This window comes from Ascaphus truei, chromosome 5 (genome assembly GCF_040206685.1).
Source record: "Ascaphus truei isolate aAscTru1 chromosome 5, aAscTru1.hap1, whole genome shotgun sequence".
In the NCBI taxonomy this organism is placed as follows: domain Eukaryota; kingdom Metazoa; phylum Chordata; class Amphibia; order Anura; family Ascaphidae; genus Ascaphus; species Ascaphus truei.
Genome location: NC_134487.1, coordinates 79,346,073 through 79,371,786, shown reverse-complemented (window position 1 = coordinate 79,371,786; position 25,714 = coordinate 79,346,073). Strand labels below are relative to the sequence as shown.

Sequence of the window (25,714 nt, the reverse complement as noted above, 5' to 3'; positions counted from 1 at the left end):
GGGTGCCAAAAAGGTGCTCGGCTTTGCAGATAAAACTACTGAGCTTTGAAAGTGGATTACAATAAACTCTCTTCTCTATCCTTTCCTGGCCCTGTAACTTGGTCATCACCTACAACGCTTTCCCAACAAACTGCACCAGCACACTTCGTCTATAGCACCCTCTCCACTCTAACCCTAAACCCTGGCTCAATACTTGCATGCTTTCTACGCTCTTCTGAGCGTCTAGGATGGAAGACTTGCTTATTTCCTCCACTACAAATTCCTCCTGTCCTGTTACAACTTGACATAAAGCAGTGTTATTCCTCTACACTTATCAACAATCACATTTGTAACCCACAGCACGTTTTCTCTGTTCTTAACTCTCCTCAAACCCCTCTCCTCGCCTTCCATTTCAGGCTACTTCAAAGATGAGGAGAAGGTTATCAGACGAGATCACTGTGCCTTCCTCTACAGCTATTCTTCTAAATCTCTCTCCCCCTCCCCCCTCCCCAATATCTACTTTTAGATGCTTTCTTCCGTTTAACAGAGGAGGAAGTACGGTATATCTGTTACTCTTGTCCTCTTCCTCTAGTACTTGGCAGCATTATATCATTCTGTCCTATCTCCTCTGATCTCTCGTTCCCACTCTGATCCCTTCACTCACATTTAAATTTCTTCCCCCTCCTGTGGTATCTTTCCTTCTCCCTTTAAATATACTGTTGTTTTGCGAGACCTATGTTCAAGACCCCCTATTAACCCCACCAACCCTCGTAACTATTGCCCTGTCGCTCTCCTGCTTTTTGCTTTAAAACTTCTGGAATGGTTTGTGTAGTCCTGCATGCTTTTTATTTTTTATTTCCCCCCACACTGTTCTAGACCAGCGGTGCGCAAAGTGGGTGGCGCAGGATTCGCTGCAGGGTTTAGAGGCCCCGCGCGCATCCCAAAGGCATTTAAATTAATGCCGGAGGAGCTGCAAGGCCTCTGTAAACTTCTTATCTTGATTCAGATGGCTCCTGGTGACGCGTCGCCGTGGCATCATATGACGCAGCGGGGTAATGTGACGTCATGTCGCCAGGACGTCTGAGTCGAGGTAAGCAGGGGGGGGGGGGGGGGCGCAAGGAGAGCGGGACTGCCGGCAGGGTAAAAAGATTGCGCTCCCCTGTTCTAGACCTTTCCAATCAGGTTTTAGCACTGCTCAGTCAACTGGAACAGCATGCCCTGAAGTATCAAACAATCTCCACATTGCTATCCGGATGGCAGCTCGATGCTGTTAACTCAATATGTGAAAGACTGAGCTATTTCTATTCCCACCCAGATCTAGCCCCTGTGTGCCCTTTTCCATTAGTCTGTAGCTGCAACCCATCCAGTTCCTCAAGTCCATTGTTTAGGTGTCATTTTAATCATCTTCTTTTTTTTGTTCTACAACCAATTATATTGCTATATCTTACTGCTTCTTTTTCCATATGATTTCTTAAATATATTTATGCTGTTTCTCAAATACTAAATGTTAATGCATGCCCATATTCTCTCCCGTCTGGATTACTGCAACCTTCTTCTTACTATCCTCCCTGGGATTCAAGGGGGCTGGCTTTGCCTGGGACCAAACTTTAGGTGGAGTCCAGCTCCATATTCAGTGTGTGCTGTCTCTGCCTGGTAGCTGAGCTCATGCGGTGTGCAGCTCCCTGATTAGAAAGCCTTTCAAGCAGCAAAACATAAAAAATCCATTTTTTTTCTTAACTCCTAATGCCATTTTATTTTCTGATGTGTTTATCATCCTTTTGGTTGTTACATCAACCATTTAGGTCAGGGGTCTCAAACTTGGTCCTCAAAGGCCACCAACGAGCCAGCTTTTATGGATGTCCCTGCTTCAACACAGGTGGCTGTCAAAGATTGAGCCACCTGTGCTGAAGCAGGTATATCCATAAATCCTGGCCTGTTGGTGTCCCTTGAGGGCTGAGTTTGAGCCGCCTGATTTTGTTCATACCCACTTTCTCTTTTTTGAAATGGGCTCTGAAACACAGCTTCTGCAGATGCTAGTTCTGGGACAAGTTCCTGGCTTTAGGTCTCTGATCCTTTTGCTGAGTATCTACCGTCCAGGAGAAACTTCTGTATTTATATTTGTCTGCTTCTTTTAATGTTGCTTATGCTGAAACAAACTGTTTATTTTTTTGAGACCGGCTTTGTGTCAATCTTGAGTACACGAATCTCACGCTAGATATTTAAGAAAATATAAAGCACTTTATATTTATTTGAACTTTTTAATAATAATAAAAAAAAATTGTACATAAAAACAATGTTAGCAGTTAAAGTGGTGTAGACAAAGAAAAGCAACACATGGCTAGAATGGGTCGGGTGAGGAACTAAATGGGAATAAGTGAACATGTTTGGAATATTGCACTTGACAGGACTAACACAGGCTTGGACCCTGGATGCATCGGAACTTGGGTCTCAATGCCCCCTAAAACTGCCCAATATTGTTGGGATGGGACTCCGAAACCAATAATATAATTATAGAGACATTATGGCTCCCAGATCTTTTTAAATGTACTCTTCGATCCCCGCAGGTAGCCTATACTTTGCATTGACCGTACAAACCAAATTCTATTTGCAACAGAATCCATGCAAGGAGTGGAGCATTTCTGGTATTTTGCAGCACTTAAGATGTGGGTTATCCACTCCATAGTGTCTATCTACCCCTTGAAGTTACATCAGAAGTAAAAAGTTCACAGGTATCCATGGTAGGGTTGTCTGTGATTTCCTTAATTAGATCTACTATTTTACAAAATCCTATCATATACGTAAAAAGGAATGCACCTGACATTTCAGTCCCCCACTAGATATTAGTGCACTTAAAGTTTGCAACAAAGTAGAACTTTTCTTGAGCTGTGTGAACCACGACAGCCCAAATCTCTAGGGACACATAACTTTCTCTGAGCAAAACATCCCAAAAGCTAAACCACATGCTGACAGCCTTCCCTTTTTGCGTTCCTTACTGTAAGAAACTAGCTACAGTACTAATTATGGGATTAAGAAGAAAGTAAGAAGCATTTATACATTTTAGTGCTTCTCCTAGAACTCGTTTAATAAATTAGGTCTGGTTCTCTGTGACTCAGTCATAGCTGCACTATATTCTTTGCAGCTTATTTAAAAAAAAAAAAGTCGGTATGTTATTTAAGTAATTATCCCCAAAGAACAGGGCATTACTGGCCAATAATGCCCTGGCTGGAAGAGTTGAAGGCCTGATGCCAAGAAGAGGGACTTTAACCCAGCCAGGAATTATTACTATTATAGGCTAAATGTAGGCTTATTTAAATTTAACAGTGCAGAGGGTTTCCTTGATGAACCGACAGGAACCAGGAAACCAGAAAAGCACAGTAACAAAAAGCGGGGACCAACTATTGATGTGCCATAAAATCAAGGATTGTTTAATCAAAATAAGAAAACAGGAAAATTATAGGTGGGCTAAAGTAATTCTCTAACGTGTTTCACACTCTTTCGGCGCTTTGTCAAAGAGTAAACTACTTACTATTTGCTTCCTGGATATAGCCAGCGAGAAACCCCCCCCCCCCCCGCGTCACGCACTCGCAGCCAATCACAATGGGGCTCACCAAGGTGCCCGGATGTCAGGAAGGCTGGAGAAACGGAGCAGAGGGGAGGAGGGAATCCCAGGGTGACATCACAGTAGCAATATTGAAACATAACAACATATAACGGACATAACTGCATATAATACAATAATAAATAAACATATAAACACCATTGAAAAGAAGGTGAATGTTAAGAAATAATGATAAAAACAATGTGGAAGCACCACCTATAACTCAGGATAACGCAGAGGGTCTTTAACCCAGCCAGGAATTATTACTCTTATAGGCTAAATGTAGGCTTATTTAAATTAAATTTTTTATTTATTTCTTTTTTTTACATTTTTTATAAAAGACACTTTTGTTGTCATGTTGATTTTTATCAGCATGATTGTCTACATTCTTTTGCTTTTACTGCAAGTTTATTAAAAGGAAATTGTGCATGTACACAGCCCTCTGTGTATGAACAAAGAGAAGAAATAGAGAGCGCACACCCCATATCGTAAAAAATACATTTAATGAGGGGAGGGGGAAGCTCTGTCACAAGGATAGATAAAAATCAGGCAATGTGTGAATATATATCTCCACCAACTGCAGAGTCACGGTAAGGGTCCATTCTGTATGTATAGAGCAGCCTGCTGGTACCAGAAGAACACTCGAGCTGTACTCTGGGAACTCCAAATAATGCTACAGGTGCTGCTCACAGAGGGACTCGCGGCTTTCAAAATCCGCTCTAAACGCGCTTCAGCCACACCTCGCTGCTGCGTGATGTCAGATCGTTGTGGTAATGTGGGAGGGTCCTGATGCATTTCGCCACTGTTAAGCAACTTTCTCAAAGGAATCACTGTGAAATGCTCAAAGAACTAGACTGGTCATCACTTGATTGTAGGCGCAAAGTTCATCTCTCCTGTCTTGCCTTCAAATACTTTCTGGGCAAGCTACCCGCCTATCTGAACAAGCTCCTCACCCCTACCACATTCAGCACTTATCCAAGATCTGACTCCAAAGACTGTTCATGGTCCCAAGGTTCAACAAAGTATCCGGTTGCTCATCCTCTTACCGTGCACCCACAACTGGAACAATCTACCGGAGGCTGTCACTACCGCCACCAATCTTAAGTTCTTTCAAAACTAAAGCTGTCTCACATTTTAATCTTGTGTGTAACTGTTATATACGCCTCCCTGTGCAGCCCGTGACGGCTTTGCTCATTCTTTCCCTCCTCCCCCTCCCCCTCACACGCTCACCCCTGAGTCAGAGGATGACGGCAGGGTAGGAGCGCGCTCTTCGCAGTTTCGTGCGCTTACCTTGTGCGGTCCGCTCTTCTCTGACTCTTCTGCTGACGGCCGCAACCGCAGCATACCAGCATCACCCCCCGCCTGTGAGTTGCTCCTATTCGGGTATGCATCTGGGGGGGGTGGGGGAGGGTGATGATGGGCACTGAGGGAGAGATGATGAGGGGGGATGGGGGAGAGATGATGATGATGATGGAGACTTACCCTGGAATACAACAAGCTTGTTGCTGAAGGCCGTGCTCAGGGTGCCTTAAAATTAATCTTAGACAGAATGCAGGCTGATTTGGTCCCCTGCCACGGCTACACTAATTATCTAACAAAATAGTGTAGCAGATACCGGTTTTGTGTAAACTTTATTAGGACTACTACAGGCTCAAGATACATTGTTTTAATACTATCCATGTATCAGCTGCCTATTGTGTGTGTGTGTGTGTGTATATCTACTATATATTTGTGAAAGTGTCCTATGTGTCCGTGTCTGTATGTGTCTCCCTGTGTCCCTCCCCGTGTCCCTAGCGGCAATCCCATTGGACCATAGGCCAGGCCAATGAGATTGCTTCCTTGTCCCGCCCGCCCCCGCACACCTCTCATTGGCCTGAGGCGGAGTGACGGGCCAAAGGTCTCACACACACACACACACACACACAAACACCCCCCCTCCCCCACGCTCTCTGCGGCTCTCCCCTCACATAGGCCGCTCCCCCAGCTGACCATCTCCGAGAGCGCACCCCACGGCTCTCACCACCCATAGGCCACTCCCTCACCCGTTGCTCTACCTCACCCCCCCCTTGCTCTCCCCCCCGCTCTCCCCTGCTAATCCCCCCCCCCCCCGTTTCCCCCCCGCCCCGCTTATCCCCCCCCACCCACACACACAGAGCACGCTCTCTGCGGCTCTCCCCTCACACAGGCCACTCCCCCCCCCCCACACACAGAGCACGCGGCTCTCCCCGTCCCCCAGAGGCCTCTCCTCCGGCTGTCTCTGCCTCTCCCCGCGGGAGGCACAGCACCTCCTCACCGGAGCGTCTCAGCCTCTCCGCGGAGGAGCCCGAGGTGGAGGAGGAGGGCGGACGTGTGCAAGGTGAGGAAATGCCAGGGAATGGGTTATTTAACGCGTCCAACACTCACCCTGCCCTTTGTCCCTACCCCCCTCCCTGCCCTTTGCCCCCTGCCCTTTGCCCCCTGCCCTCCCTCCCCCTGCCCTTTGCCCCCTGCCACCCTCCACCTGCCCCTCCTCCCCTGGCCCCCCCAGCCCTTTGCCCCCTGCCCCCCCAGCCCTTTGCTCCCTGCCCTTTGCCCCCTGCCCTCCCGCCCCCTGCCCTTTGACCCCTGCCCTTTGACCCCTGCCCTCCCTCCCCCTGCCCATTGCCCCCTGCCCTTTGCCCCTTGCCCTCCCTCCCTCCCCCTGCCCTTTGCCCCCTGCCTTCCCTCCCCCTGCCCTCCCTCCCCCTGCCCTTTGCCCCCTGCCCTCCCTCCCCCTGCCCTTTGCCCCCTGCACTCCTGCCCTTTGCCCCCTGCCCTCCCTCCCCCCGCCCTTTGTCCCCTGCCACCATCCACCTGCCCCTCCTCCCTTTGCCCCCTGCCCCCCCTGCCCTTTGCCCCCTGCCCCCCCTTTGCCCCCTGCCCCCTTTGCCCCCTGTCCTCCCTCCCCCTGCCCTTTGCCCCCTGCCCTTTGCCCCCTGCCCTCCCTCCCCCTGCCCTTTGCCCCCTGTCCTCCCTCCCCCTGCCCTTTGCCCCCTGCCCCCCCCTGCCCTATGCCCCCTGCCCCCTTCCCTCCCTCCCCTGCCCTTTACCCCCAGCCCTCCCTCCCTTTGCCCCCTGCCCTCCATGCCCTTTGGCCCCCCCCGCCCCTCCCTGCCCCTCCCTGCCCTTAGGCCCTCCCCCCCGCCCCTCCCTGCCCTTTCGCCCCTCCCTGCCCTTTGGCCCCTCCCTGCCCTTTGGCCCCCCCCGCCCCTCCCTGCCCTTTGGCCCCCCCCGCCCCTCCCTGCCCTTTGGCCCCCCCACCCCTCCCTGCCCTTTGGCCCCCCGCCCCCCCTGCCCTTTGCCCCCTGCCCCCCCTTTGCCCCCTGTCCTCCCTCCCCCTGCCCTTTGCCCCCTGCCCTTTGCCCCCTGCCCTCCCTCCCCCTGCCCTTTGCCCCCTGTCCTCCCTCCCCCTGCCCTTTGCCCCCTGCCCCCCCCTGCCCTATGCCCCCTGCCCCCTTCCCTCCCTCCCCTGCCCTTTACCCCCAGCCCTCCCTCCCTTTGCCCCCTGCCCTCCATGCCCTTTGGCCCCCCCCGCCCCTCCCTGCCCTTTCGCCCCTCCCTGCCCTTTGCCCCTCCCTGCCCTTTGCCCCTCCCTGCCCTTTGCCCCTCCCTGCCCTTTGCCCCTCCCTGCCCTTTGCCCCTCCCTGCCCTTTGCCCCTCCCTGCCCTTTGCCCCTCCCTGCCCTTTGCCCCTCCCTGCCCTTTGCCCCTCCCCTCCCTACCCCTCCCTGCATATATATTATTTATATATATATATATATATATATATATATATTATATATATATATAACAATACTGCTTACCCTTACTATTATCTATCTATCCTTCTACAAGATCGAAAGGGGAGTCACACTTGCACCTCTTGATCAGAGGATAGAGACCCTAATTATCCTTAACTGTCTAAATAGAACGAAGCTTTACCTAATTCCACTAGTGGGCTTTATCCACTAAACTATGATTGGGTGATATCCACAATACTAGTGGTTACTATCTTTAGTATATACTATTTACGCTGTTAATTGGTGTATACTGTATGGTTCACCATACTTAAGACATTGTCACACTTTAGCCCTTGGTTTCTGTACACCGTTTTTAATTAGTTTGCTTCACTGTATATATTCACCGTCAAGTTTTTGTTGTCTAATGTGACTTCATTTTAACTTTATGTATCAAAAGTTAATGTTTATATTCCTATCACCAACTCTTCGTTACATCTGAGTGCAACATACAGACACTTTCCCTTCTCGTGACAATCTCTCATACCTATCCTGTTTATGCACCTTATGTTCAATCTACATTTATATACCAGCTGAGCAAGGTGCCTTCTCTATCACACAGAGGAAGGAAGAAACATTACAAACAATTCTGCTAGTGTGTAAGAAACTCCATATCTGATGAGCTTACAGTCTAATTGGTAGGTAGGGAGAACGTACAGAGACAGTAGGAGGGAGTTCTGGTAAGTGCGTCTGCAGGGGGCCAAGCTTTATGTATCATGTGTTCAGAATATCCACAGTGCTATTCATATGCTTCTTTAAGCAAGTGTTTCTTAAGGTGGGTCTTAAAGGTGGATAGAGAGGGTGGTAGTCGGGTACTGAGGGGAAGGGCATTCCAGAGGTGAGGGGCAGTCAGTGAAAAAGGTTTAAGGCGGGAGAGGGCTTTAGATACAAAGGGGGTAGAAAGAAGACATCCTTGAGAAGAACGCAAGAGTCTGGATGGTGCATAACGAGAAATTAGGGCTGAGATGTAAGGAGGGGCAGAATAGTGTAAAGCTTTAAAAGTGAGGAGAAGAATGGAGTGCGAGATGCAGGATTTGATCGGAAGCCAGGAGAGGGATTTCTTGAGGGGAGATGCTGAGACAGATCTAGGAAAGAGTAGAGTGATTCTGGCAGCAGCGTTTAGGATAGATTGTAGGGGAGACAGGTGAGAGGCAGGAAGGCCGGACAGCAGGAGGTTACAGTAATCAAGACGGGAGAGAATGAGGGCCTGGGTTAGAGTTTTAGCAGTCAAGCAACAGAGGAAGGGGCGTATCTTTGTTATATTGCAGAGGAAAAAGCAACCGGTTTTAGATACGTTTTGAATGTGAGAGAGGAGTCGAGTGTGACCCCTAGGCAGCGTGCATGGGCTACTGGGTGAATGATCATACTTCCAACAGTAATGTGGAAGGAGGTAGTAGGGCCAGGTTTGGGAGGAAGTATGTATCCAATGGCTCTGTTTTAGCCATGTTGAGATTAAAGCGGCAGAGGGCTATCCAGGATGATATAGCAGAGAGACATTCAGAGACTTTGGTTTGTACAGCAGGTGTAAGGTCGGGTGTTGAAAAGTACATTTGTGTGTCGTCAGCATAGAGGTGATATTTAAACCCAAAATATGTTATTAGGTCACCTAGAGAGAGTGTGTACAGAGAAAAGAGAAGAGGTCTCAGGACAGAGCCCTGGGTACCCGCACGGAGAGATCAAAGGAGGAGGAGGTGTTAGCAGAAGAGACACTGAAAGTACGATGGGAGAGGTAGGATGAGATCCAGGATAGAGCTTTGTTCTGAATACCAAGAGTATGGAGAAGAGGGTGGTCCACGGTGTCAAATGCTGCAGAGAGGTTGAGTAATATGAGCAGAGGGAGAAGAGGCGATCAACAGCGACACATCCTCCTCTGAGACAGTGGGAAAATAGTCAAGAAAGGCAGGAGGAGAGTTAGGAAGAGGTGTAGGATGGGAGGAAGAAACAGAGGGGATGTTCTGGCGTATGGATTCCACCTTTTCCTTAAAATAGTCAGCAAAGTCCTGAGCGGAGATGGAGGAAGGAGAGGCAGCTGAGGGTGGTTTGAGTCGAGTATCATAGACAGAACAGTCGGCGTGGGTTAGACTTGTGCATGTTGATTAGTGAAGAAAAGAAGGCTTGTTTAGCTTGCGAGAGGGCAGAGTTGAAACAGGATAGCATAAATTTGTAGTGAAGGAAGTCTGCGAGAGTATGAGATTTCCTCCAGACGCGTTCAGAGGAACGAGTGGAGGAACGCAGCATGCGCGTGTGGGAATTTAGCCAGGGTCTAGGGTTAGGAGGGCGGCAGAGAGCAAGCGGGGCATGTAGATCAAGAGAGGAGGACATGGCAGAGTTGTAGTTCTTGACCAGGTTGTCAGGGTCTGTAGCAGAGCTGAGCGAGGAGAGGGAGGAGCGTAAAGTGGACTCAAAGTCAGGTAAGTGAATAGAGCGCAGGTTTCTGCAGAACCGGGGGGTAGATGGAGGTGGAGAAGGGAGATAGAGAGAATGAGATGAGGTGATGGCCAGAGAGAGGAAAAGGGGAAATGGAGAAATCGGAGAGAGAAGTTTTTAGTGAAAACCAGGTCTAAGTAGTGAGTGGCCATCCTTGTGGGTGCTGGCTGCAGTCCACTGTTGAAGGCCAAAAGAAGAGGTGAGAGAGAGAAAGCGGGAAGCCCAAGGGAGAGAGGGCAGTTGAAGTCCCCAAGGAGAAGAACAGGGGAGTCTGAGGAGAGAGAAAGAGAGCCATTGTCCTATATTTGGTCAGGGCATTATTTTCAGTTCAAATGTGTGTTTTTTTTTTTTTTTTAAATCTTTGGTGTTTTTAAACATTCCGTTAAGGATTTTGTCTATCATTTTGGGAATGATCTGGCTGCGACAAGCCCGTAGGACATTCAGCTGGTAACTAAATTCCCCAAATCTATGCTATTATGGTTATATTTGTTTAGGAAAGCCAATTAAACTGTGAATTAGTTACAAACGTTTTTCTGTCCGACTGTGGGAGATTTCTCTGTTAACAGGACAGAGTAAATAGGAATGCACAAAGGCCCTCATTCAGTATGCTATCAAGCAGTCTTCCCTATAGGGGAGGGACCAAAAATACAAGGAGCAAGTAATGGTGGAATAAGCTGCTGGCATGAAGCCATAAGGTGTGCTTTAAATATCGGAATAGATTATTACATTATGCATAGCTTCTTAAAACGATATAATATTTAATGTCGACAGGCAAAGGTTCTTTTATAAAACCACTTCTATTTGTATCTAGTTTCTGGTCCTGGATCTTGGACCAATATACTTTTCAGATCCTGAATGGCTGCTTAATTAAAGCACTATAAAAAATGTTTCCTTTGTCTTGTGAACTAATTACATGCTACAAACCTTAACACTATTCTAGAAAACACCTAATCGGCAGGAAATATTTGTGTCTTATTCTGTCAGGTGTAATGATATCTCTGAATCTTTCTGGAATCCCTATTGGATGCTGCCCACTGGTGTATGTGGAATGGACTGCTTTTGGGAAGCTGCTTTTAGGTAGGCCATGATGTTTATATAGACGTGTTATGCCACAGGATAGTTGCCGGAGGGAGGGGAGGAATGTTTGCATAGCAGATCGTGTTGCATACTGTAATTTAAAAAAAAAAAAAAAACCTTGTTTCTGCTTCAAACCAAAGAATTATACTCTTAAAATTAGGGGGCACATAAACATACACAATATTTTGTGGTGTTACAACTCCTACAGACCTAGTCGCAGTTAATCAAGGTCTACTATATAATTTATGTATGTTTTGTATATTGGGTGGCGCTAGCGAGGAGTGACAAGTCCACACAAGAAAAAAGATGAGAAAAAGGGTTCCTCTAATGCATTCTGTGCCCCAGAAATTGAAACAATGAAAATATATTAAAAAAAATAAGTTTACTATTTAAAAAAATATGTTGACATTTAACCAATTACTAAAATACAATTATTTTAAAACTAAGACATTGTGCCCATTACATCTGCTTACCCTTCATTGATTTGATATAGTCTGCCATCATTTGATGGTATATATAGGGCATGGATTTAAGTAGAGGACTGGAAAGTAGGGTTCATCAGTGAGTGGTTAACGTCTTAGGCACGTTCTATAGTGCCGTGTGCGCGCGGAATTTTAGTTGGCTGACGTGAGTCAGCCCTTCTATACGAGGGCCGCGCACGGCACGGAGAGGGGAGCCGACAGGGAGCGGGGAAGACAGGGAAAAGAATCTTTTCGCGACCGCCGCTGTGTGTGTGTGTGTGTGTGTGTGTGTGTGTGTGTGTGTGTGTCTGTGTCTGCACAAACTTAATAAATATTTTATTTTTACCAATTGTTTTTTTTTTTTTTTAAATAAATAATAAATTACACACACACACACACACACACACACACACACACACACACACACACACACACACACACACACACACACACACACACACACACACACACACACACACACACACACACACACACACACAAACACTGTACCTTCCAAGTATACTGCCCCTCTCACTATATTTACGAAAAGCATGCGGCACGTGCACGCATATATAACAGCCTTTAGACGTAGAGATTAGTGAACTGGAATTACATATCTAGTAATTCTCCAAGTAATAAAAGTATGTATTCCATGCCTGTAAGACTTAAGTACTTCCTGCAGCAGACAAATTAAATAAATGAAACCTTGTATAGAAAAGCAACTAGAACTTCAATCCTCTGTCTAGCAAAAATGTATACTATTGAGGTGTAGACCTGTAGTTGTATCAGATATGGTAATTATCTATGGTAGTATTGTTCTAGTCTAAGTGCACTATGCCTGGTAAGGGCATAATCTATTTTGAACCTTTTTTTTTGTTTGTTTTTTTGTTTAAGGACCCAAGTAATTATATTGTGAAATTTGAAGGAATTCTGAGATCAGATGCATTGTAAGGAACCCCAACCCTCTCTAATAGTGCGTCTGAGATCAGATGCATTGTAAATTCTTCTGTTTTTGGTCCAATTTTCAAATGACCTGAAAATTGCAGGGAACCCTTTAGGGATTCCCAGAGAACCCAAGTGTGTCTAGGAACCCTGGTTGAAAAGCACTGATCTAAGTGCCTAGGTCTGAAACCCGTCGGCTGTATATATCTGTTTCTATGAAACTCCTACAGACATATTCAATATAAATAGGGGAACAGAGCTAGAGTGCACTCTGGGTTCCTCCCACAAAATGAATAGTCCAGAAACTACTCTAAAAAAATAAGCAATCCTTTATTCCACACACAATCACCAGTTTTTATAAACTGCATACATCTGGTACCAGTTCTCTGGGGGGGGAAAAACAGCACAGGTATACAATTACACATCGAATTGTTTCATATTGCACAACGCTTCTTTGGCCACACTTTTAGTCCTGGCGACGCAAAGTTGCGTCAAAACAAGTTTACTGAAGCCGTCGCTTGCGCCTATAGTAGGCGCGACGGCCTGGTCGCGATCGCTGGAAGTCAATGAAAATTGATTTTTCTGTGACCGCCGTGTGACGTCAGCGGGCACGTGAGCGGTGCAACCAATGAGGGCGAAACTGCTCACGGCCACACACCTCGGTCACCGTCTCTTGCCTCCAGATGACGTCGCCGTAGCCAGGACTATAAGCGCGGCCTTAAGAACATATATATATATATATATATATATATATATATATATATATATATATATATATATATATATATATATATATATATATATATATATATATATATATATATATATATATATATATATATAAAATATATATATATATATATATATATATATATATATATATTCCTTATATATTGTGCAGAGCACTGGTTGGCAACAGGCAGCCCCATATCTCTTCCTGTTTTTGTTCCTCCCAACTTTTGGCCCGCTGCAAGAGCATGGGGTGGGGCTAGGTGTCAAGGCGGAGCCACAGGCCAATCGCAGAATGACAGAGTAGAGGGGGGGGGGCGGAAATAATGGTGAGAGAGCAGCACACAGAGAGAGAGGTGGGAGAGATGTTATATACAGAATGGTTGTATGAAGCAATAGGATCGGAGCGTTTATATGTGGCAATTGATTATAAGCGGCCCTTTCAGGGTCATATAGATCATGTTGCCCACTACTGGCTTAGAGAGTCCCAGTATTTAAAATCTAAAGAGTGAGAAAAAAAACTCCTTGGTATTTAAATTACAGCTATGCATCCTTGTATCTACTTGTCATATGTTCCTTGACTTTCTCCAGGACTCTTAAGAATATTATTCCTCATAGATGGTCATTCAAATATTGTTCATCTAACAGTCAGCCATGCATGCTTATTTTTTGTACTGTATATATTTATCAAGGAACTTCTGTTTCAATTCACATGCTGAAATAGACTGGGAGTGCAGTAATACATGGAATAAAATAACCCTCTTTAGTGCAAGATGGAGCGCCAAGCTTGTTTGAACCCATTGAATGCCGGTAGGCCTAGAGTGCCGCGGCCCCTCTGGTACAATCGATCACATGACCGCTTTGTCAGTAATGATAGAATGGAAGGGGAGGAGTTACCCCCTGTAACAGGGGACTTCGCCTGTTCAGAAAACTTGCCTCTAATCCAGCAGTGTGCTGGTTAATTGTCCAGCACCTGGCTGATTAGAGGTGTTAGAAAAAGCCTGCCTCTAAGACAGGAAGTGAGACTCCTTAGCTCACATGTGAGTTGAACTAGGAGACAGAGCAGAGGTTCCTGAGTCTCCCAGGTGAGACTGACCGAGAGAACACAGATCTCTGGAGCTGACAAACAAGACTTCTAAACCTAGATGCTGATTATCCGGAGAAAAGGGAGCCACCCAGCAATAAGACTATATTTTCCAATGACTGTTGTCTATATATACATATCTATATGACTTGGGCTGATGAATAGCTTGGGTAGCCACCGAGTTAAAAGGTCTGGAATATAAGGATACATATATGCCAAAGTGGAGCAGGTTTTGTTTGGCTCACAATTTCTCTTAAGTTGCTCTTTGCTATGTTTAAAGTGACAGGCACAATAAAGCCTTATTTAATTTCACCTTAAAACAGTCTCCATTGTGTACCTCTGCACATGTCCTCTTACATATGGTGTCAGAAGTGGGATGATCTCAAGACTGAGCTAGATACTGCAAACGCTACTATTTCCGCCATGGATGAAAAGCAGAGCCAATCTGATAAAATGATGGCTAAGCTGAAGCGGAAGTATGAGAGGCACTGAAGCAGATGACAGTCTTCCAGCAAGAGGTTCACACAATTCGCGTAGAGCTGAATGCCTCACAACAGGTGGTCAACAGTGTCCGGACAGAGGTGGACGTATCTCAGAAAGAGGTTCATACACTCCGCAGAGCACTGGATGCTTCACATCATGAGATCAACAGCTGCCGCACAGAACTGGAAGTCTCCAGAAAGGAACTTTACAGTCTCACTGAGGAGCTGGACATTTCAAAGAAAACTATCCTCCATCTTAACTTAGATCTCAAAGTCTCTCAGAAGGCGCTTCAGAACCTAAACCTGGAGATGGAAGTCTCACGCCAGGAGACAGCCGGCCTCCAAGCAGATGTGCAAAAATGGAAGGTGGACTGCAAGGAGGCCCTGAATAGTACAGAGACTGAAAAAGGAGAAAATTAAAGATTAAAAAAAGAAAATTCGTAGTTGAAAAACCACGTCAATGGGAAGAATGAAAAGCTGCACGAGCTTGAAAAAAATAAAGAAACGGTTGGAAGATGAAAAATTTGAAGCAGAGCACCGACTGCAGAACCAACTGCAAGGTCTGCGTACACACCTCCATAATGCCGAGGAGAAGCAGCGAACTCTGCAGGAAGAAAATCTGCAGGCTGCTAAGGAAATACAACTGCTGCAGGAACGTCTGATTACCCAGTGCGTCCTCTCAAAGCAGCAGGATAAACTGAAGGCTACCCTGACCATCACCAAAGCATCGCTAGAGGCTAAGCTTAGAGGCCAGGTGACTCGGTACAAGAGGGAGCGCAAAAAGGTCCAGAAACTGAGACGAGTATCTGTGGCCCAAGCGAAGAATTTCACAGTGCTCCACAAAATAAAGAATGATAGGTGGAAGCAAGCTCAGAGAAAGCACAGGGAAGAAATAAAGACCCTGAAAGGAGAATGGCAGGAAACACTCAGAGTGAGACTCTACAGCCCAGTAACTTACAGATGCCTCCAATACGGGAAAAGGTATTGACTCTACCCAAGCCTCGGTATCCCACAGTAACTAGGGCCCGTGAGGACAAGGGTACAGTGAGAACTGGGGATACCACTCACCTTCAAAACAAGATTACGAAGTTTGAGCCACCTAAGAAAGCACTAGCCAAACCTGCTGCCGCTCAACAGGCAACAAACAGAGGTAGGAGTGCAGATTCAAAGCCAGAAGAATCCTTAGCTGAGGAAGCTGAAAAGATAGGACATTCTCTGGAAAAGGAGCTGGAATCGCAACTCAATCCCAAAGAAGCTGAACTGGCGACTACATTGAATGGGAAAAGTGCAGGAAGACAGCTTCAAGAACTGAGGGCTCAAGTGGCTGTTCTTGGGCGCTCTTGTGATACCAGGAAATGGACATTTGGTGCTAAAGTGGAGCACATGGGAAGGATGGCGAGAGCGAGCGATTTGCATAGGCGCTCTGCGACTGTCGCCATACAGTCTGCCTACAAAAAGAGGAGTGCCCGATACAGGGGAAAGCTCAAGACCATTGGTACATGTTGGCACCAATGACAAAGTTAGAGAAAGATGGAGAGTCCTAAAAAATGATTACAGGGATCTAGGCCAAAAGCTTAAGGCAAGGACCTCCAAGGTAGTATTTTCTGAAATACTACCAGTGCCATGCGCTACCGCAGGGAGACAGTCAGAGATCAGGGAGGTTAATGCATGGCTAAGAAAGTGGTGCAGGAAGGAGGGGTTTGGGTTTTTAGAGCACTGGGACTCCTTTTCTGAGAGGTGCCATCTATATTCTAGGGACGGATTGCACCTCAATGAAGAGGGATCTTCTGTGCTAGGGGGGAGAATGCTAAAAAGATTGGAGGAGATTTTAAACTAGGATGGAGGGGGGAGGGGAATGAAACAGAATGAACTAAATGGAATAGATGAGGATACAAGGTGGTATGGAGGTAGAATGGGGGCAAGTGCAAGTTTGACAAGCAGTGAGATACCCATAGTAAATAGAGATAATACTAGAAAACTTCTAAAGACTAAACCAAGTGGGAGCAGAAAGGAAGGAGCAGATAAGATAATAGTACAGGCTGAAAAAAAACTTAAATGCATGCTTGCTAATGCAAGAAGCCTGACAGATAAAATGGGGGAGCTTGAATCAATAGCTACAAGGGAGCAGTATGATGATATAGGCATTACTGAAACATGGTGGGATGAAACTCATGACTGGACAGTTAATTTAAAGGGGTATTCTCTTTTTCGGAAGGATCGAACAAATAGAAGGGGAGGTGGAGTATGTCTATATGTTAAACCAGATCTAAAACCTATTATAAGGGATGATGTTTATGAAGGGAATGATGAAAATGTAGAGACCTTGTGGATAGAAATTAGCAGTGGAGGTAAAAGAATAAAGAAAATGTTTGTGGGAATATGCTATAAACCACCAAATATCTGTGAGATTGAGGAAGCTAAAATACATTTGCAAATGGAGAAGGCATCAAAACTGGGTCATGTTTGCATAATGGGGGATTTTAATTATCCAGACATAGACTGGGGCAATGAGACTAGCGTTACAACAAAAGGAAACAGGTTTTTGGGGGTGCTTAAAGATAATTATATGACCCAAATTTTTGAGGAACCAACCAGGAGAGGGGCAGTTCTGGATTTGGTCATATCAAACAATGTAGAAGTAATAACAAATATTCAAGTCTTGGAACATTTGGGTAACAGTGATCATAACCTGGTCTCATTTGAAATAAATTATCAAAAAACAGATTACTTGGGTTCAACAAAGACTTTAAACTTTAGAAAGGCAGATTTTAATAAACTGAGGTCTAATCTAGTAGTAATACAATGGGATGATGTTTTTGCAGGGAAAAATGTAGATGATAAATGGGCAGTCTTTAAAACATTGTTAGAAAAGCACACTTATCAGTGTAAACCCTTGGGTAATAAGTATAAAAGAAGTAAGTCAAAACCAATGTGGCTAAATAAACAGGTAGGGGAGGAAATGGACAAGAAGAGGAAGGCGTTTAGATTCTTTAAATCAGAAGGGACAGAGACATCGTATCAGAATTATAAGGAATGTAACAAAAATTGCAAAAGGGCAATTAAATTAGCAAAAATGGATAATGAAAAAAGGATTGCAATAGAAAGTAAGGTCAACCCTAAAAAGTTCTTTAAGTACCTTAATAACAACAAAATGAGAAAAGAAAATATAGGACCCCTTCAGTGTGAGATGGGTAGGCAGATTGTTGGAGATAAGGAAAAAGCAGAGGTATTAAACACATTCTTTGCCTCTGTGTTTAACAGGGAAGAATCAAGTTCAATAGTAGCGCCACAGGAGGAAGCCACAACCACCATATTAATGACCAATTGGTTAACTGAGGAAGAAGTTCATAAGCGACTTGAAAAAATGAAAGTAAATAAAGCACCTGGCCCCGATGGCATACATCCAAGAGTTCTCAAGGAGTTAAGCTCAGTAATAGCAAAACCATTATATTTAATATTCAAGGACTCCATTTCCACAGGCTCAGTACCACAAGATTGGCGTAAAGCAGATGTGGTGCCTATATTTAAAAAGGGAGCTAGATCACACCCGGGGAATTACAGACCTGTAAGCCTGACTTCAATAGTAGGGAAACTACTTGAAGGTTTGATACGGGATAATATTCAGGAATACCTAATGGAAAACAAAATTATTAGTAATAGTCAGCATGGATTTATGAAGGATAGATCTTGCCAAACTAACCTTATTTGTTTCTTTGAGGAGGCAAGTAGGAATTTAGACCAGGGTAATGCAGTTGATGTAGTCTACTTAGATTTTGCAAAGGCTTTTGATACGGTTTCTCACAAGAGGTTGGTGTACAAAATAAAGAAAATTGGACTCAGTAATAATATATGCACCTGGATTGAAAACTGGTTAAAGGACAGACAACAGAGGGTTGTCATAAATGGAACTTTTTCAGGTTGGGCTAAAGTCGTGAGTGGAGTACCTCAGGGATCGGTACTGGGACCCCTGCTTTTTAACTTGTTTATTAATGACCTTGAGGTTGGGATTAAGAGCACAGTCTCCATCTTTGCTGATGATACTAAATTGTGTAAGGTAATAGAATCAGAGCAGGATGTAATTTCTCTTCAGAAGGACTTGGAGAGACTGGAAACGTGGGCAGGTAAATGGCAAATGAGGTTTAATACAGATAAATGTAAGGTTATGCATTTGGCATGCAAGAATAAAAAGGCGACTTACAAATTAAATGGAGATATATTGGGGGAATCCTTGATGGAGAAGGATTTAGGAGTGCTTGTAGACAGCAGGCTTAGCAATAGTGCCCAATGTCATGCAGTAGCTGCAAAGGCAAACAAGATCTTATCTTGCATCAAACGGGCAATGTATGGAAGGGAAGTAAACATAATTATGCCCCTTTACAAAGCATTAGTAAGACCACACCTTGAATATGGAGTACAATTTTGGGCACCAATCCTAAGAAAAGTCATTATGGAACTAGAGCGAGTGCAGAAAAGAGCCACCAAATTAATAAAGGGGATGGACATTCTAACTTATGAGGAGAGGCTAGCTAAATTAGATTTATTTACATTACAAAAGAGGCGTCTAAGAGGGGATATGAAAACTATATACAAATATATTCAGGGACAATACAAGGAGCTTTCAAAAGAACTATTCATCCCACGGGCAGTACAAAGGACTCTGGGCCATCCCTTAAGGTTGGAGGAAAGGAAATTTCACCAGCAACAAAGGAAAGGGTTCTTTACAGTAAGGGCAGTTAAAATGTGGAATTCATTACCCATGGAGACTGTGATGGCAGATACAATAGATGTGTTCAAAAAAAGGTTGGACATCTTTTTAGATGGGAAAGGTATACAGGGATATACCAAATAAGTATACATGGGAAGGATGTTGATCCAGGGATTAATCCGATTGCCAATTCTTGGAGTCAGGAAGGGGTTTTTTGTTGGCCTTCCTCTGGATCAATAAGTAAGTATAGATATAGAATAAAGTATCTGTTGTCTAAATTTAGCATAGGTTGAACTTGATGGACGTACGTCTTTTTTCAACCTCATCTACTATGTAACTATGTAACCACGTGGTCAGTAGAAAGACTGTACTTGGAAAAAGTTCTCCTCGAGCGACTGAGGACTGCTGATCTCAAGCACCTTCTGGAGGAGACACTACTAAACTGGAGGAAGGGCTCCAATCCCAGCAGGACTGAGGGTTCTCCTCCATCCACTCTCATTCAAGTCACAGAGATATCTCGAATGAGAGTGGAAGGATGGGCTTTGGCCGTGGCAAGCCCGAGCTTCCCACAAACAGGGGAGGTATGTAACAGGGGACTTACCCTGTTCAGAAAACTTGCCTCTAACCCAACAGTGTGCTGGTTAATTGACCAGCACCTGGCCGATTAGAGGTGTTAGAAAAAGCCTGCCTCTGAGACAGGAAGTGAGACTCCTAAGCTCACATGTGAGCTGAACTAGGAGACAGAGCAGAGGTTCCTGAGTCTCCCAGGTGAGACTGACTGAGTGAACACAGATCTCTGGAGCTGACAAATAAGACTTCTAAACCTGGATGCTGATTATCCGGAGAAAAGGCAGCAACCCAGCAAACAGATAAGACTTTATTTTCCAATGACTGCTGTCTATATATACATATCTATATGACTTGGGCTGATGAATAGCTTGGGTAGCCACCCAGTTAAAAGGTCTGGAATATAAGGATACATATATGCCAAAGTGGAGCAGGTTTTGTTTGGCTCACAATTTCTCTTAAGTTGCTCTTTACGGTGTTTAAAGCGACAGGCACAATAAAGCCTTATTTAATTTCACCTTAAAACAGTCTCCATTGTGTACCTCTGCACATGTCCTCTTACACCCCCAGCCATCCTCCATCACTTTTGATCGAGTCCTGAGCGCCATATGAAACCAGGATGTGATCTTCCCTAAAAAAAAACAAACATTTTCTTTTGGATCACCCTCACCTTCTATTTTTTTGTTGTTTTTTTTTAGCATTGCTGACCCACAGATTTCTGAGAATTTACCGCTGGTACTTCTGAGTATTGAATTCTCCTACATGCTGGTGGGCAGCCACATCACACAAACAGGGGGAACTGCTCCTCATAAAACATATACACCGGTTTTAGAACATGAATGTTGCTGCTATTGTTGAAAAATGGTGCCATCTTGTGCCCGAGTTATATTTTACAAAGTATAAACCACATCAATGTTTTTTCCATTAGCAGTTTTCATTTCCCCCCCTCCACCCCTCCTTTTAACTGAGGGGGAAAATAATTTTTTTCTCAGTGGGTGATTGTATACCAGCTTTGTAACTTTTTTGTTCCCCCCCCCCCCCCCCTCCATGGTTTTATTTATTAGTGTCATAGGCTGGTGGGTTAGGTTTCTACTGAAGGGAACTTGTGTGATTAGGTAATTTAGCTTAAGGGAAGAGGAAGCAATTTAAGGAGTTTAATTATTCTCCCTTCTGAAAGTGCAGTGTTTTTCCTGTGTTGGAAGGAATGGTGGGTCAAAGCAACACAAAGCAAAGATTGGGACCGATAACACCTGGCACATTGTAACCTGTAAGTTTGCATTTAAAATATTAAAAGTTGGTTAGGCCACACATTGCGGATGCCGACACACAGAATTCTAAAAATAATCCTAATGACTGAACCTGGTCCGACATGGAAACGACCGAAGGGCGGCGTAAGCATTACAACATTGAGATACTTTAAGCGAAAAGCGGAGGACCTGGTTATGCACCCTTTCAACCTTAGCCGGAGAACATTTAATGAAGACTGGTTATACCACCCAACAACTCTAGCCCAAGATCGCAAGCAATGGAGACGGAATTTCTGTGGAAGTCGCCTATACCCACCTTGGGTGATGAGGCGAAAACAGAAATGTAAAATATAGCCGTGTCTTGGAACCTGGTATCTTTAGCTATTGCTTCCTGTAGCTATTGTCCCTATTTTTAAAATGCATGACTGTAAGAAATGCCGTACATGCATAACTTAAGTTTAAGTGTCGAATAAATCTTACATGAGTGTAAGTACTGGTACCTTTTAATAGATAGTCACAAGTCCTTTATTGATAGTTTTTTTTTTTTTATATACATGTAGTAAAAAAAAAGTGTTTGCGATCTCCTAAGCGTCCGTCCAGGTAAACGGAATCTCCTAAAAAGAAAATGGCAACATAGTGTATTTCTGTATAAAAATATATGTTGCGCAAGTATAAATTGAACTTACAGGATATCGATAAAATAAAAGCAGGTACTCGGAACTGCTCAGCAAGGTCTTTGATGGCAGCAACAGTTAGTCTCGTTGGTGTTTGGCTGCCAAAACCGCACAGGAAGCGTTCGTCTTGGCAGTCTATGCCTCTCCGCTTGCACTGATGATGTGAGTTGGGGATGTCGGGAGTCATAGTTGACAACGTCTGTAACGGGTGGCTTTCCAGCTGCATTAGCTGTGCAGATTACTTGATATAGACACACCAGGCAGTCCAGGGCGTTAACCCTACTCGTTTCACTTGACCGCTTTCTCAGGGGTGATGACGTGGTATGTCCTTACCCTTTATATACCCTAAATAGATGTACCTGTTGGTAGTGTAATTAGAATCGACACAATTTGCATAAAATTAGAAATATAACATATTTAATACATAGAATAAACATAAAAAATACAAAATGTAAATCTAGGTAAGTGCTTGTGCGCATGTGAATATGATATGCCCAATATGTGTTTAGATCTATTTAGAATAATATGAATGATTTTAACATGGTCTAGAGTAGTCATAATGTAAAGAGAGGAGGAGGAAAGACGGCCAACAATCTTAGAATGGAATTAGACCCTGTTAGATTTGAGAAACATTATTTCAAAGGCCCCCAGGTCTATTTCTGCATTTAACCCATGGGGGTAAGCAGTTTCAATGCGTGGATCCATCTAGTTTCTTGTTTTGAAACTTGAACAATATTGTCACCTCTCCAGGGATTCTTTGCTTTCTCAATGGCCCTATCTACTAATCCCGTAGGATCCTGGGAATGAAAATCTTTAAAATTTTTGGATAGTGTATGCCAGCGGTGCGCAAACTGAGGGGCACGCCTCCCGGGGTGGGGAGGCGCTAGATTTTCTGTGGGGGGAGTGGGGCGACAATTATAGAGGTCCCACGCTCTCCCCTCAGGCATTTAAATGATATGACGGGACAATGCGAGGCCTCTATAATACACTTACCTTTCCGCGATGTGTCGTCCTGTTAACCCTGCATCAAATAACGCTGGGGTTGAGCAGGGGGGCGCGAGGCGACAAGGAGAGCAGTCGGGTGCGCACGGTGAAAAGTTTGCGCTCCCCTGGGTATGCTGTTGGAAGACTTTTTGAATGTTGCTGATTTTTTTGTTTTCAGCTAACCTAATTTTTTATTTTCTTGTTGTGCGACACACATTGGTTTTTTTTTTTTTTTTTTACAGGGGCATTGGATGAGGTAGATAACGTTATCAGCATCGCATGTAATGTATGTTAGCTTGCTACATCTTGCCACAACAATTTTGTGTGCGGTTATTTGTTTTCACTCATTTCACTTTTAGGCCATTGTGCCTTTATAAGGTGTTTTTCTATCTCATGGTTACTATTGCCGTTTGTGCTGTGTAGTTCATATTATTTCACCTTATGAGTAGTAGCAGAATTGTTAATACAGTCCTACAGCATCTGCTTATCCATGATAGCTTATGGTTAGGAGTCCCGCTCCATTTTACCATTTTCTTCACATTTTTAATGGTACATTAATAAAATGTTGTTCATTTGCAATTGTATACCCGTGTGCTCTTTCAAGGAAATTCTTTTTTTGTTGTTGTTCATATATCTATATATTTTTCCTTTTGTTTGAGGTGTAAAAGTGGAGGAGCTAGATCACAACCGGGGAATTGCAGACCTTGTAAGCCTGACCTTTAATATAGGGGAAACTACTTCAAGGTTTAATATGGGATAATATTCAGGAAAACCTAATGGGAAAACAAAATTATTAGTAATAGTTAGCATGGATTTATGAAGGATAGATAATGCCAAACTAACCTTATTTCTTTCTTTGGGGAGGTAAGTAGGAATTTAGACCAGGGTAATGCAGTTGATGTGGTCTACTTAAATTTTGCAAAGGCTTTTGATACGGTTCCACACGAGGTTGGTGTACAAAATAAAGCAAATTGGACTCCGTAAAAATAAATGCACCGGATTGAAAACTGGTTGAAGGATAAACTAGAGGGTTGCCATAATGGAACTTTTTCAGGTTGGGCTAGGGTCGTGTGTGGAGTGCCTCAGGGATCGGTACTGGGACCACTGCTTTTTAAATTGTTTATTAATGGCGTCGAGAGCAAAGTCCATCTTTTCTGATGATACTAAATTGTGTAAGGTAGTAGAATAGAGCAAGATGTAGTTTCTCTACGGAAGGACTTGTAGTGACTGGAAACTTGGGCAGGTAATTGGCAGATGAGGTTTAATACAGATAAATGTAAGGTTATGCATTTGGGAAGCAAGAATAAACAGGCGACTGACAAACTAAATGGGGATAAATTGGGGGAATCCTTGATGGAGAAGGATTTTGGAGTGCTGGTAGACAGCAGGCTTAGCTATAGTGCCCAAAGTCATGCAGTAGCTGCAAAGGCAAAAAAGATCTTATCTTGCATTAAACGGGCAATGGATGGAAGGGAAGTAAATATAATTATGCCCGTTTATAAAGCATTAGTAAGACTATACCTTGAATATGGAGTACAATTTTGGGCACCACTCCTTAGAAAAGACATTTATGGAACTAGAGTGATTGCAGAGAAGAGCAACCAAATTAATAAAAGGGATGGACAATCTCTTATGAGGAGAGGCTAGCTAAATTAGATTTATTTACATTAGAAAAGAGGCGTCTAAGAGGGGATATGATAACTATATACAAATAAATTCGGGGACAGTACAGGGAGCTTTCAAAAGAACTATTCATCCCACGGGCAGTACAAAGGACTCGGGGGCATCCCTTTAGGTTGGAGGAAATTATATAGGTTCTTTACAGTAAGGGCAGTTAAAAGGTGGAATTCATTACCCATGGAGACTGTGATGGCAGATACAATGGATTTGTTCAAAAAAGATTGGACATCTTTTTAGAAGGGAAAGGTATACAGGGATATACCAAATAAGTAAACCTGGGAAGAATGTTGATCCAGGGAGTAATCCGATTGCCAATTCTTGGAGTCAGGAAGGAATTTATTTTCCCCCCTATGAGATATCATTGGATGATATAACACTGGAGTTTTTTGTTTTCCTTCCTCTGGATCAATAAGTAAGTATGGATATAGGATAAAATATCTGTTGTCTAAATTTAGCATAGGTTGAACTTGTTGAAAAAAGACATACGTCCATCCTCATCAACTATGTAATGATTGTGATGTATTTTTACCTTTACAGATACAACCATCCTGGGAAACATGGCATGGAAACCTTGCATCTGGCTGTTGTTGCCTGTGGGGATCGGTTGGAGGAGACTGTTACAATGCTGAAATCTGCTGTTCTTTTTAGTAGAAAATTTCTTCAGTTTCATATTTTTGCAGAAGATCAATTACACAATGACTTCAAAACTATTGTAAGTTTATATATATATTTTTGCGTTGTATCATGGTAAAAGTTGGGTATTTTGGTCTGAGATGATAGAGCAAGAGATATATGAATTTTGACAACTACTTGTGCAATAAAAATAAGGGTATGTATACTAGCTATGTCCAAATAAACCTCAGGGCCCACTTCAAACATGATCAAATGTAGAAGTTGCAGAATTATGGGTCTATAATGAATCCTTTGTCTTGTTGGGTTTATTATTAAAATCACCTTTTTACTGAAAGTTCTCGAAGAGTGTTCCAGAGCAGTTTTTGTGATTTTATTTTTATTTTACATGATGAACTTAAAGCTGCAGTTCAGTCAATATCCTGCATGTGTGTTTTTTTTAATAAACCAGTTCTGTAGTAAGAAAAAATACTTTTAGCATTTTCTGTTTTTAAAAAAACAACTTTGAAAGACCAATTTTCTTGTATTCTATTTTAACAAGCATTTGCTAAGGCACTGCCCCTTCATGTCCTGTCTCAAGCCCTGGCACACCCCTTTGTCAGCCCTGCCCTCCCTCTTGCACATGTCAGTGCAGGAGTGCTCATGAATATTCATG

General features: G+C 43.9%; 1 protein-coding gene across 3 annotated transcripts in view; it reads left to right on the top strand.

Annotated features, from left to right (window-relative positions):
* GXYLT1 (glucoside xylosyltransferase 1) overlaps positions 1 to 25,714 on the top strand; it is a 53,413-nt gene that overhangs the window by 9,767 nt on the left and 17,932 nt on the right. The window contains exons 1-3 of one of the 3 annotated variants that reach the window (XM_075600082.1): positions 9,019 to 9,099; positions 10,782 to 10,874; positions 24,967 to 25,141. In XM_075600082.1, the coding sequence (XP_075456197.1) occupies positions 10,822 to 10,874; positions 24,967 to 25,141 (228 nt within the window). In that variant the 5' untranslated portion in view covers positions 9,019 to 9,099; positions 10,782 to 10,821. Of the gene's footprint in view, positions 1 to 9,018; positions 9,100 to 10,781; positions 10,875 to 24,966; positions 25,142 to 25,714 lie in introns of those variants that run through there. The other 2 variants (XM_075600080.1, XM_075600081.1) reach the window with 2 other exon arrangements.